This window comes from Cydia strobilella, chromosome 19, assembly GCF_947568885.1.
Source record: "Cydia strobilella chromosome 19, ilCydStro3.1, whole genome shotgun sequence".
NCBI classification, from domain to species: Eukaryota; Metazoa; Arthropoda; class Insecta; order Lepidoptera; family Tortricidae; genus Cydia; species Cydia strobilella.
The window spans coordinates 9,255,374-9,269,827 of NC_086059.1; the positions used below are offsets into that span (position 1 = coordinate 9,255,374).

At 38.1% G+C, this 14,454-nt stretch overlaps 2 protein-coding genes across 3 annotated transcripts in view; one reads left to right on the top strand and one right to left on the bottom strand.

Annotated features, from left to right (window-relative positions):
- LOC134750163 (fatty acid-binding protein-like) overlaps nucleotides 1-14,454 on the top strand; it is a 54,769-nt gene that overhangs the window by 10,658 nt on the left and 29,657 nt on the right. The gene's annotated exons all lie outside the window — the stretch shown is intronic.
- Nucleotides 1,833-13,930, bottom strand: LOC134749868 (luciferin 4-monooxygenase-like). 2 transcript variants are annotated; one of them, XM_063684864.1, is made up of 11 exons: nucleotides 13,784-13,930; nucleotides 11,912-12,119; nucleotides 10,933-11,125; nucleotides 10,274-10,420; nucleotides 7,207-7,354; nucleotides 5,391-5,525; nucleotides 4,531-4,662; nucleotides 4,101-4,181; nucleotides 3,465-3,611; nucleotides 2,796-2,961; nucleotides 1,833-1,990 (listed from the first exon to the last, which is right to left on the bottom strand). In XM_063684864.1, exons 1-11 carry the CDS (start codon nucleotides 13,874-13,876, stop codon nucleotides 1,863-1,865), a joined length of 1,578 nt encoding a protein of 525 aa, XP_063540934.1. In that variant the 5' UTR covers nucleotides 13,877-13,930; the 3' UTR covers nucleotides 1,833-1,862. The 2 variants fall into 2 exon arrangements, with proteins under 2 accessions (XP_063540934.1, XP_063540933.1); XM_063684863.1 differs by having other exon boundaries at nucleotides 2,796-2,957; nucleotides 3,461-3,611.

Here is a 14,454-nt window from a genome sequence, read left to right on the forward strand (position 1 = left end):
AAAATCTGTGTAGCTCCACTTCTTAAATACATCTTAGGAACACCAGGATTAATTCTGCCAAAGGAAATCTTTTATTCAGAGAACGCCGTAATCGACGACGTAAATCTTCAAATATGTGCTACGTCTATCGAGTACCCTGCCAAACTAACAGATGGCGCTGAAATTAATACGTTGTGACATGATAAGCCACCGAGGAAGGATTTTGCCAAATTAACTACAATTAACAAGTTTAGAAGAGGGGGTACGGATATCAACAAATTTAATTTTTTAATTGAACAATAAATTAATTGCCACACATTGCACAGTGCCATCTTTTTGGGAACAGAGTAAACATTAAGTGTTCAAGTATTCATAGTTACGTAGTGGTAAAATCAACACGCATATCAACACGCGTTTAATTGCATAGGTAATTATTTAAAATTATTAATTTTCTCCATCATGAATTATACCTAATCGTAATTTTATCGCATCCATATTCATACGTATCGCCTCCTTTAAGCACTTAAGAAATAAAAATCGAATCTTTCGCGAAAGTCTCGCAACGCATTAAAGGATGATTCACGTTAGACCGGGCCGTGTCCGGGCCGGAGCTTCCGGCGCTTCGTTTTCTATGGAAAGCACCACGTGATCACCTGTCATGTCATAGAAAAGTAAGCGCCGGAAGCTCCGGCCCGGACACGGCCTGGTCTAACGTGAGTCATCCTTAAGGCTACAATGGGCACGGTCTCAGGAGTTTGAGAAAGACCACGGTGAGAGACTCAGTGGCGCTCTAGCCAGGCAGGTCGCTTCGCTTTCGGATGAAACGGCAACCCAGCGCGAGTCTCGATTGTGATCTCAAAGACATCGTACGCAATACATATGTAGGCGCAGATTCTGACGGAGTGTGGCGCCGGAGAAGTCGTGTTCATTCCGCGCATCCCCCCATCCCGAGCAACTTACCGTTTCGCTTCAAGCGCCTACAGGTCCCCGTGAGCGTCTGCTTCGCCATGACCATCAACAAGTCGTAGGGGCAGACGCTGCGCGCCGCCGGCGTCATGCTTACTGATTTGACTGAAGGACCTATTTGGATAATATTTGCCATGGACATGATTTGGATAGGTACAGTCAAGGACGTAAAAATACAAAAATGGTACTGTATCGTTCGATATAAACGATGTTGTTTAAATCACGTCAAAAATTTGAATAAGGGCAAAAAAATATTGATTTTGGAGTGTAGTTTTATTTAGTTGTACCTAATTGTAAAATATTTTATCTGGACTACAGTCCTCTAGCGTATCAATCTGTCAACTTTACTTCAAGTTCCGCCTCCAGGGGAAAGGGAGATAAATTAGGGGTGACAATGTGACATGTTGTGACAAGGGGGAGGGGAGTCACAAACTTTGTGACATCACTGTAACTTATTTAAATTATTTTACTCGCTGTACAGTTAAATAACAAGTTTTTGAAACAATAATCGTTTTTAATCATTTAATTTTCTTTCCTAATCTGTTTTGGGTTTTAAAATTACTAATATGTTTTGTCAAAAATATTTTGATAAAATATCAATAATACTTAATTCGCTTTGCCGATTTCATTGAAAAAATGTGACGCTGACGTCACATCAGGGGGTAGGGGTTTGCCAAATGTGACCAAGTGTGACAAGGAGGGGGGAGGGGTCAAAAAACCTCGATATTCTTGTGACGTAATTAATGGATGAACCCTATTTATGCCATAAGACCTTTCCTAAAAAAAACAAGTAAATAAAAGGATTTTTGTATTGCATTTATTTATTTAAAGTTCTGCGTTGACTTTAACCACTATGAAACCCTAAACCCTAAACTACCCTAAACCCTAAACTTCAAAGTCTATCCGTACGTATAATTTTATTCCCTGTGCGCAGTGAGTGCTAGTTTCTTTACTTGAATACGAGCAACCTTTCCAGAAACAGTGGTCGGCAGAGCATCCAGAAACACAACGCCTCCATGTAAATGTTTAGAAGCCGATAGCTGTGCTGTAAAAAAAAATTCCACTAATTAAATGAATAATCTACTCATGAACACAAAATACAAATAACAAAACAAAATGTCTCTATAATTAAATTAAACTAGCAATTGCTTTATTACTAAACCTGTGAACCTATTATATTAAAGATCTGGCAAGTCAGAACCTTATTTTGACCTTGATCTCCATGAAGGATACAAAGATGCAGGTAGACTTCGAATTTAAGGGAAATAAAAATATGGACACATTTGAAATGTGGGTCAAACCAACTTTCATACCTAACTAGCTCTGCTGGACAAAGTTTAGGGTACATGCAAATCAGCGTCGCAAATGCACTTTATTAAACTTACGTGTACAGATAAAAAGCTTCGATCAAAGACTTGACAACACAGAAATAAGTATACCATAGAAGACGCAAATGCATCTACTTCGCGTGTCCGAACCCCGACCGAGCGTCGAGGATGACCGTCGCTCGACTCGTCCACGCGCGTCAGTTGTTGCAGCCGGACGTCCGTGAAAACTTAAAAAATGCTTCGTTGCATGATAATTAACTGCAAGAGCCCAAAAATTGCGAGCATCTAAAGGCAAGAACACATTTCCTATCACAGAAGTAATTTTAAAATTATATTATGCGTAAATTTTGTATGAAAAAGTCGGCACGCTTGGTTTCAATAGAAATCGTGGTATTTGCGTCATCTAGCGTATACTAAATCTGTGCTTGACAAGCTCGCTCGTCAACTGAGCTCATGAACTGTCATCTGTCAAGAATGCAAAGAAATATAGCAAAGGGTGTACAGTGATATAAAAATACAAACTGGCAACAAGATCCTTGATGTCGTCGGCGGTGACGTGGTGGCTTGGTCTCCGCACCACGCACGCCACTATGTGGTCGCCGTCATCCGGGTGCGGGACGCCCGTCACGCATACGTCAGCCACGCCTGGGTGCTTCAATATCACTTCTTCTACTTCCGGGGGAACTACCTGGAAGGTAAGGAAACTGGAAATATTTTGCTGACTTTTATTGTTACTAGTGACTCTACATTTCTGTAATTCAGGATGTAAAACGTCGGCCGGTCCAAGCGTTTTACAAATAGTGTCTGTATAGGTTTCCATGTTAATCCTACCAATAGTCAAATTCTTTTTTTTTTTTAGACCCTTTAAACTAAATCCCATAGAAGGCATAAGGCTAGCGCCATTTGTTAAATAAAAACCATTGACAATTTTTAACCCTAGTGACGGTCCCTACACATTTTAACTGATCCTACCCTTTCACTATTCGTTAAATTTGGATATGAGCATAAGTACAATGGAGCGGCGCTCATTTTAAATTTAATTTTTACTCTAACAATGTAGTTACCTACTTAGAGTGCAACCAATTTAAGCAGTTAAAAAATATATTTGTCTCTAATCTCCGTGCATTCATTTCACGCAAGTATTTAAAAAGCTCAATCTTCCTTCATAAAAAAATATTGTACGCGACTTACCTGGTAATTTTTATATTTCAAGATCATTTTGAGTCTATCCACAAAGTAATAGTATCCATGCTCGTCTTTATAAAATAAATCACCCGTTTTTAAATACCCGTCTTGAGTAAAAACATTTTTGGTCTCCTCAGGATCATTGTAATAACACTAAAAATAAATAAATTGTTTAGTAGGTACACTAACTTAACTTTGACATTCAAAACGTATTGAGAGTCAGCAGCAATACGATACCCTTTACAAAGATTATTTTTGTACTCGGAAGAAACGTCAATTTTTTTATAAATTTTTGAAATATTTAAAAACAGATCGTGGAGCTAGTGTCTGAAAAACAAAAACCCGTTAATTCGCTCAACCCCATTGAAATAAATAAATATTATAGGACAATTTTACACAGATCGACCTAGTCCCACAGTAACTGCTTTCAGGATGACTCGCACTCGAACCGTCTGGGTCCGGGCCAAGACGAGACGTCCGACATTTCAGTTTTCTATAGAAAATATCACCTGATTACCGATCACCCGTCATAGAAAATGAAGTGTCGAAAGCCTCGGTCCAGGTCCAGACCCGTACCTACCCTTCTACCAAAAGTCATCTTTAATAGAAAGACTTACATCGCTGAATTATAATAATACTTACTGCCATGGTCGGACCTCTAACAAACAATTCCCCAGTGACGTTTGGTTCCAGTATTTCTTTTCCAGTTTCGGGTGATATTATCTGAAAAATAAAGAATGGATTTTTTTTAATGGGGCTATGAGGAAAGCTACCAGATCCCGCTACGCCAAAGTGGTCTTAGACGACCTTCTCAAACATTTTTATTGACATTTAAAGATTTTGGAAACAATGTACAGTTAGCGACGAACACAAAATTTTGCTCAAAAAATGTTTGATGCCAATCGTTTCCATTCATATCCAGAATCAAAAACTTCTTAGAGAACTGGAAAAGTCACAAACGGAAGAAAATGATTTCTTCCTTCCTTCCTTCCTTCATTCCAGAGCTCTAAAAAGTATTTAATAGTAGTACTGACTCATTTGTTAGGGCCCAATACCGTGTTACTTATCTGACCTTAGCTTCATATTTAGGGTCAAGTGTTCCAACACTTGCAATAGGGTCTTCAGGACGTTGCTCCAGTACCAAACCGCCGGTCTCGGACATTCCATACCCTTGTCGAATAACAGCGTCCGGTCGTATTCTAGCCTGAAAAAGTGAAGCAAAAAATTATCACACTTAAACGAAAAATAACCGACAACACTAAACAGTTAAGAATGCCATCTTTTCATGGTCTTTATCATCAGGTCCATTCAGTGGCGGATTTTCAGTCTCGGCCGCCCTAGGCCCGAGGCCTTGTAGAAACTGCTAGCCGCCCCTTTCTCAGCACTTATCTTGCTTGCTGCCGCCCCTAACGTCTTGCCGCTCTAGGCCAGGGCCTACTTGGCCATAGGGAAAATCCGCTACTGGGTCCATTTCACTAAAAGGAGCGTTCCGAGAGTAAGTAAAGAATTTTGAAAAGAAAATGGCCGTCCCCGACATACCAGGGAAAATACATAATACCAATAGGTACCCACATAGTTGGGTGTTGGCCTGTATTAATCTGGCAAGAAGGCAGTGTACCTGGGTAACTTCAAAGCCGGGTAGTTTTGAAAGAAGCATTTCATATTACGCTTAACAAGATATATTGCTTACTGTTGCTACTCTACAATAGAAAGTGTTTCTAGTTTAGTAGATATTATTTGCTAATTTAAAAATTATCCCGATTTTAAAGTAAACACCAATGCACCTTTCATAAAGGCACTGCTAAAATCGTTGGCTTTGCTAATGTACTTTTGATGTAGTTTTCCATAAATTATCATAAATGCTGTGATTGATTGATTGATAATGTTAGGTCGTATAAAAGAAGACTAGAGTCTGAACTCTCAATCACACACCTTAAGGCTCTCTAGCAGTTCTTTGTGGACTTTGCTGCCCCCGGTCTTAATAACGTCGAAGCAGGTTAGATCACAATGTTTCTCGTGGTGCAGTATCGGTGCCAAAGCAGTCGGCGTGCACAAAGTTCCACCAGGCTGTGAAATCAAATATTAATCATTCAGTCGTTTATTTTGTAATTATAATGCTTATTAAAATTCCATTCAATCTTAAGTTAAGTGATCTTACCATAAATTCTAAAGAAATATATAGGGTGGTGGTACTACCATTGAACTATTATTACTACTTATAGAGCCGGCACAGAGAACCAGTATTTCGCGCCATGAGTTGCTGCTATTTTAGCATCAAACCATAGAAGCGGAGCGTGAATCTCGCGACCTAAACGCGTAAGCGCCATGAAATTTACGGCGCTTACGACGTTTTGATCGCGTGGTACAGGTTGTGATTGCGACAATTTCATTGTTTGGTATGACGTCTCTATAGTAATAATAACTCAGTAGGCCCTACTGCGCTAAATTACCTTTCGGCCATCCATATATGGAAGTGCATGGTTGCAATGGCGGCGCGGCGGCGCGCTGGGAGGCATAATGTAAGTGCTGGTTACTGTCCCAGTACATGTCATTTTAAAACTTAAGTTATTGTCAATAGAAGTGACAGCAGGAATAGCAGGATGTCATATACACCGTGGGCTGTTTAAACCCGACCGATTTCAACCACGTATTTCTGACGTTATTACAAGTAAATAATGTTATATGAACATAATACGCATATAATTAATATACGCAATAGTTAATTACGCATTTTTTTTTTTTTTTTTTTTAAACAAAATAAATCAATTAAGCTTAGCACTTCATTGTGAACAAATCTTTAATAACAGGCATTATATAATGCCTGGCAATGCTTGTATTTTTATACAAAAAACCTGTCAGAGCGTCCTTATGTCAAGCGACAATGGTACCTTTTGTTTGAAAACGACACATATACTCTCATTTTAAAATGACATGCATAAATTACAAGAAACTTGGCATGAACATTTATGTAACATATCTATATCTGGTATTACTTTGCGTGACCAAAACTTGTTATACAAAGAAAACAGAGCGAGTAGCACTGCACTTTTGTATTCGCTCAAAATTTGTTGTACTACAATTTTTAGTAACTAATATACTAGTAAATACATAAATATGTCACATATGTTCATGTCAAATTTCATGTTATTTGAGAGTTCTAAATAACAGCGTAACTTCGATTATACGGCTAGGTTCGTGTGACTTCATTTTTTTCTATGACCTCTAGATTAAGTATGGCACTCTATTGTCACTAAATGTGACGTTTTCAAGTAAAAGGTACCACATTGTCGCTTAACATAAGGACGAAATTTGTTAGTATCTCTATACGAATAACCTGCCAGAGCGTCCTTGCGACAAAGTGGCACCTTTTGCATGAAGACGGCACAAATAGGCTAGCCAGAGGGTTCCAGCGGTCATCAGTTCGGCAAGCAATGTGCACCAATAGCTACGAAACTCTCTGAGCTATCCACAGTCACACTAATATAATGCGAAAGTGTGTCGGTCTGTCTTTCTGTCTGTCTGTTACCTCTTCACGCTTAAACCGCTGAACCGATTTAGTTGAAATTTGGTATAAGTACAGATAGTTTGAGTACCGGGGAAGGACACTTTTATCCCAGAAGTCATCCTTTAATAAGAGAGTGAAAAGGGGGGGGGGGTGGAAGTTTGTATGAGGAATCGTTAAAAGGTAGATTAGATAAAAATTAAGCTACCCATTATACCATGCCGTTAGGTGGTTGGTGGTACTAACCTTATATTTATTTATAGTATCAATGATATGTTCCGTAGTGACCGGAGCTGAAGACTGCACCTTGATGTGGTTGATCGGCATCAGCAGAGCGTTGAAGCAGCCCGAAATCCAGAGCAGAGTAGACAGGTTCAGAGCTGTTTTACGCTCACTAGAAATTACAATAATTGAGTCAAAATTCTTAGTTGCCTTGTTTTTGACCACTTTGTCACGCTTCTATTTTTGTCATAAAGGATGACTCACCTTAGACCGGGCCATGACCGGGCTGGAGATTCCGGCGCTTAGTTTTCTATGGAAAGCATCACGTGATCACCTGTCATGTCATAGATAAGTAAGCGCCGGAAGCTCCGGCCCGGTCACGGCCCGGTCTAACGTGAGTCATCCTTAAATCAAATAAATAAAAAAAGTTGTGTGGTATTGCACGTCTTTCTATCTGTAGATTATAATTGTTTTGAGAAAATTTTAAAACTAAATTTCACCCCATACAAAAAGCTTCACTCCGTCACATTTTTGGGGACAAATAATAAGGCAACGAAAATAATTTTGACCCAATTATTGAATCGCTGTTATCTATATTATTAATATCATAAATGCGAAAGTGTGTCTTTCTGTCTGTCTGTTACCTCTTCACGATTTAGTTGAAATTTGGTATATAGGCACGTATAGGGATATCATTTGAGTCCCGGAGAAGAACATAGGGTAGTTTTTATCCCAGAAATCATCCTTTAAGGGGGTGAAAAGGGGGGTGGAAGTTTGTATGGCAACTCTATAAAAATCAAATTGGGTATAAATAAGCTACGCAAATTACTAACTCCACGCAGACGATAAATAGCTAGTAAAAGAGTAGTAGTAACAGGAAAAACACACATCATTTGTACAAAGGCAAACTTATCCCTTTCAGGGATCTCTTCCAGTTAACCTTTGAGTAATCTTATATTTCAGATTTTTGCGTTCTAATAAGTGGGTAATCTGATTATTTAACGGTACAGTCATCATGATAAAAAGCGTATCAGACTAAGCGTCAAAAGTATCTACTATCATTCTTAAATAGCTTAAGAGGTCACATTGGTGGTCATTTTTCCATACAAACGTGCTCGATATTTTCCTCTCTGGATTTTGGCCCTAGATAAGTTTTTTTTTTATATGAGTTCAATATTACCAGTATCTGTGTCTGTACGTTTTGCTTTTTTGATATTTTTATTTCTATAAAAACTAGGTTACTTCAAATAGCGCTAAAACGGCCAAATAAATGCGCAATAAACAAATGCGTACAAAATCGGCAACAATAAACGCCAAAATCGAAACGGTCAGACAGATAATTTCATTTTCTTTTTTTTCCATTCTATTTCCAAAATTTCGTTACGATTCGTTAAGTTTCGGAGGAGGAAAATGTCGAGAACGGAACCTCGATTTCTGAGATTTTTACGCAGGATTTTTCGCCTAAGCTGCAGTTGTTCTTATAATCCCACTAATTTTAGGAGCCGTCCCCGTCATCGCGACGGAGATATTTACCTTAAATTCTCGAATCTGAGAAGGGGCTCAGCATGGGCTCTGCTAATATAGAGAGTTTCTACCTATATACATATAGAACATAACACTGTTAATTTTAAAACTAATACGGGACTTAATCGCGTACAAACGTACGTTTGTTTATTATGAGTGAAAATCGTAATAGTTTAAATCAGTATAATTACACATTTGGAAAAGTAATCGAGGGTGGCAGATACTTTTGGCGCGTTGTTTCATACGCTACTATTGTTGCTGAATTATTGAAACTTGGATCTTAAAAGAAATTTAGAGTAAAAACTAGATTATATTCATCATTGGGGCATTTTTTCAAGGGGCCAGGTGATGTGGCGCAGTTCATATGGCTGATGGCCAAGAGGGCATACATTTGGTTAGAAATTTTGTTCCCTTGGCGACGCGGATGAAGAAAACGCCGCGTTTTCGTCATCTGATTAGTAAATAGTAGATTTTGTTAGAAGGAAGCAAAATGACATATTCTATTATAGAATCCTGAACGTAGTGAGGGATTCAAGTGTGTTATGCCCAAGATGGAAATAATTTTGCTACCATGTGACACATACTGCTTTTCACATCACCTATGAGGTAATTTTGATGTTTAAAAATATTATATAAGCTAAAAACATAATGTGCAAAAAAATGCAAAAATAGTGCCCTAGAACAGAAAAGTGTCACTTTGATCCCTCCTAGCAGGGAAGAAAAGTGTCACTTTGATCCCTCCTAGCAGGGAAGAAAAACCCCTTTTTCGAATTGGTGATGTGAAATAGTTATTTGTTATACAAGGGTGCAAAGTTGTATTTTACCCGCGAGTGTGGAATTGAAACACGAGCAAGCGAAAGGATTCTATAGTTGAACCACGAGTGAAGCGAGTGGTTCTAAAATAGAATCCTAAGCGTAGCGAGTGTTTTAACACACGAGAAGTAAAATACATTTGCACCTGTGTGTAACACAAAACTTTTCCCCTCACTATAGCGAGGAAAGTGCAACATCCACAGGCGTTAGATCATCTTCATCATTTTTTTACGATATTATAACAAAAAACTCTGGAAATTCTGTACTTTTACGTGAGAAGTTTTTAAGTAAAATTTTTGTTGACAATGTTGACATTTCTGACGTATGAAATGTCAATGATGCGTTTTGAATTTGCATCGACTTAACTTGTGCGTTCAGAATTATATTTAACATAATTATTAAAAAACAAACGTTTATTATGGAGTTTTAAGGTTTATGACTTAAAATCATTAAATACAGCTAAATCTGGTATTTTTTATTAAATTCTCAAACCATTTATTTAATAATAATTAATATCGAACGAACCATTATTATGAGCGTTTTACGTTTTGTTATCTGTCAAGCTACTTAAACACGCTCCATCCAAGGTCAAATTACTTTCCCCACTAGTGGATAAAATGCGTTTTTCCCCGCTTGTTTTAAAGGATAAAAGACGGCTTTCCGAGCTAGTGAGGGGAAAAGAATATTTATACTTAAGTCTTCTAATATAAGTCTTATCGTTTCAATTAGGTCTTCTAAGGTATCAGTATCACACCCATTTTTAGGTTCCTTGTAGATATAGAACTCTAGCATCTGAAACAAGTGTGGGTGTGTGAGAGCTACTATTTTCGGATGTCCGCCTGTGCTTCCACTTGTACTGACAAGCCAGCAGTACACTTCGTCAGTATTGAAAGTAGCGACTCTGAAAATAAAAACAATTAATATATTTGTATTTTACTTTCATCGTAAATTTTACCGAAACTTTATATGATAGACTGCTAAAAGTAGAAAAGATATGCTCCTCGATTTTACTTGAAAGTTAAAAGTTATGCTCAGCTAAGGTTGTTAGTTAGTTATATTAAAAGCTCAGGTAGCCAGTATTTCACCTGATTCTGGGTTTTAATACTTTTAATACAAAATCAAAACTCCCATAACAACTATGGCTGCGTTATCCACGGAATGAAAGTCGCACGCTCTTCGCTAGGCCACCAGCGCTTCTTGAGAAATGCGAACTATAGAGAAGAATAAGGAGCACGGCACAGTGCGTCCGATTCGCACGTCGGACGCAGTGTGCCATGCCCCGAAATTGACAGCCGGACATAAGTACAAGCCTAAGCTAAGCATGTTTGGCTAAGCTTAAACGGAGACTCTTAGCTTATGCTCCACAGTTCTCGATCACATAGAAAACAAAATATATAAACAAATTATACGTACTGGAACTCGTCCTCTCGCTGCGGAACCTGGTGAGTGTCCATGAATTTTGCCAAGGAGTCCTCGTCACCGCCAAATGTAACAATTTTGGTGCTAACATTCAGCTCTTGTATTGCATTTTTATACTCGTCCAACATTGGGTATTCGCAAAAAGCTATTTTAGGTTTTATTAAGTTAAAAAAATGCTTTAGTTCATCTGAAAAGTGATTTTATTAGTTATTTAGTGTTTGCTTTTTTTAGTTATTAGCACTTTCTAAATTCAACTTACCTAATTACCTACTTTGTCAGTTTTAGAGGAACCAAACGGAGTAGCCATTAACAGGCGTTCCGCTCTGTCGAAACTAGTCGGCTAATGAGTTTTGAATGATTCACGGTTACTTTCACTAGACTTATATTGACAATACAAAACAAAATAAATTTGAATAATACAAAAGGTAATCACGGTCTATATCCCGGTCAATAAAGTCTAGTCGGCTAATGGTCATACACAATGTATGGGCTGGCGTTTATCTGACATGGCTATTTTTACGTTACATTTGACGTTCCCCTCCCCAGCAAAAATCGGCAGACTTTTTTATACAGAAAATTACAGACAACGCGTCTCCGTTTGGTTATATCCTCTAAGTTGTCAGTAGTATAAATAACTATTTAAACTTATTTCCGTGGCTATAAGAGTTCAGCATTAAACGTACCAAAGATAGATATAACTCCGTAATAGATGTATACAGTCTAAGGAAAAAACGTGCCTCGAAAATCAAGAAAATTTGATTCTTGAACAGATGGCGCCACTACCTTTGGCCTACTCTATCCTATTATTATCCTCTTTGAACGTACTTACTACAAATTCTCAACATTTGTAACAATTCATATAAGAGATGGGACACGAGTTGCTTGTGAAGGATATTAGACCCAAAAATCTCCTATATTTCCCGCGTGTGTGATTCGTTCGGTTTACTTCTTAAATTGCGAGATAATCACTTACTGCATCTAAGGGCCGGGTCGAGCCCGGCTACAGGTAACCCGTTTATCATTCCCGCGTAGTAAGGGATGTGCACGTCAAGATGGTTCTTTCCTCCTATCACAATGGTATCGCCCGGTACCAGGCCGAGCTTCCTGAAGCATTGCGCCAGCCGAATGCTACGGGACAGCACCGACGCACACGTTTCTTCTTGACCAGTCGCTGCATCTATCTGAGAAAATATGTGACTTAAACACAGATATTTCAAGGTCACTGTATATATTTCAGTATAACACTAATGACTGTCGAACAAGTCTACGTGACAGCTTGACTATTTGCTTCTTCAATTCTGTGCTTATATCTCAAGGCTTAAGTTCAAGCTCGGTGCTCCATACAAACGTACATTTTAAAACGACTATCTAGTTTGCTCTGAAACTTTGTACTACTTTGTGCTTTGTAGTTTATGTAGCTTCAGATAACAGTTAAAAAAATACAGCGTAATTTAAGTTTTTCATACAAAACTTGTTTTTGCTCTATTTCGTTTGTTTTATAAACTGGAGCTATATAAACTAATTACAGACCTAGATATACCTCATGTCATTGTATGTGCAAAGTTTCATTACAATTAACACGTATCTTTACGCCGACGACCTGCAACTCTATGACCATTGTAGCGTTACTGACCTACTGCTACTGTTGACAAATTAAATCTAGACCTCTTACATATCCAGCGATGGTCTGAGAAGTTCGGTCTGTTTGTTAATCCGTCTAAGTGTCAGGCCATTGTCATAGGTAGCGAACGCCAGCTCGCGAAAATAGATTCTACACCCCCCGTATATTTTAATGGCACTCCGATTCCTTACAGCCAGAGTGTAAAAGACCTAGGCGTCTATCTAGACAGCACCCTGAGTTGGAGGATACAGGTAGCTGAAATTTGCCGAAAAGTCACTGGATCTCTACATGCCCTTAACAGACTTAAACACTTTTTACTCGTTAAAACAAAAAAAAATATTAGCACAGACATTAATCCTTTCCCGCGTGTGTGATTCGTTCGGTTTACTTCTTAAATTGCGAGATAATCACTTACTGCATCTAAGGGCCGGGTCGAGCCCGGCTACAGGTAACCCGTTTATCATTCCCGCGTAGTAAGGGATGTGCACGTCAAGATGGTTCTTTCCTCCTATCACAATGGTATCCCTCTTTTCTGTTATTAATGATCCCCAATCTCCCGAATATCTCAAATCTTTCTTCAACTACTATGGTGTTTCTCGTGTCCGTCAACTTCGCTCTACTGGCAACCTTTCTTTGTCCATACCATCTCACCGAACAGGTTTCATGTCCTATTCTTTCTCTATTCAGGCAGCTCGCCTTTGGAATAGTCTCCCTGTTAAAATTAGACAGTGTCCGAATAGATTTGCATTTAAAAAATCCTTACGTGAGTACTTTGCTGGCAGAATTCTTAGTGTTTCTGTTTTGAAAGTTTCATCTGATATGTATTTGTATGTATGTATATTGTATGTATTTATAGGAATATTATATATACAGATATATGTATGTATGTCTATGCCTATCCATTATTTAACTATACTTGTATATATGTAATCACTATGTTGCACCGCCTACAAATTATCTGCTTTGCCCGAAGGTTGACTGGTAGAGAATGCCTCATAGCATTACGTCCGCCTTTTGTACGATTTTATTTTCTTTTGTGCAATAAAGATTAAATAAATAAATAAAAATACTTTTAAAATAACGAAACTCCATTTGTACGGGAAGGTGAAATTCGGCCGAGCTTTCCGGGGACTCTTAAGAGCAATAATCGGTATGCCCAATGGAATTTATTTATTTTTTATTTCGAAAAATACATGCTTGTCAATTTAAGGCATAAAAACTTACTTGACAAATCTCATTCGCTCTCCTTCGCATATAATCTACCAAAAAGTGTCCCAAATGATTACTGTCGCATCTTCTTTTCCAGTCAACAACCATTTTTATATGATTATATTAATGTATTCAACAACGGAGCTGAAACAGTCGTCGTGGTCGAAACCGGGAGAGTAATATAATAATACCCATACCCATACCCATATAAGTGTGTTGGTTTATTACGCAAATGTTTTATCTCTACGCTAGTTTCCACACTGACTAGATATGGAGTAACGTATAGACTACACTTGTGATAAATAAAGTGATAGAATTAAAGGTCAGTAACCTTTGTAGATATATTTCCATGCAAATAACATAATATCACTATCACTAAACTTTAAAATGCAATGTATAATTACCACGCACTTTGTAATCATGCACCAGTCTCGCAAAAAAGGTAGGTATTGTAACCGATCGCATGTGCTCTAGTACTAGAGTTGTGCCGTTCCCGGTAACATTCCCCATTTTGTATGGGTAAATTTCTCGCTCGGTAACATTCCTCATACAAAATGGGGAATGTTACCGGGAACGGCACAACTCTATCTAGTACAGAATAGTAGATATAATAAACATGTTAGGTATATTTAAGTATATGTGTATATTAAACATTTAATTATGATTAAGAGAACTACAATTAAATA

Coding starts and splice junctions, on each gene's coding strand:
- LOC134749868 (XM_063684864.1), bottom strand. CDS start 13,876: ATGGTTGTTGACTGGAAAAGAAGATGCGACAGTAATCATTTGGGACAC. Junction 4,663..5,390: donor AACTGCTAGAGAGCCTTAAG/GTGTGTGATTGA, acceptor TCACTTTTTCAG/GCTAGAATACGACCGGACGC. Junction 3,612..4,100: donor TTAGAGGTCCGACCATGGCA/GTAAGTATTATT, acceptor ATTTATTTTTAG/TGTTATTACAATGATCCTGA.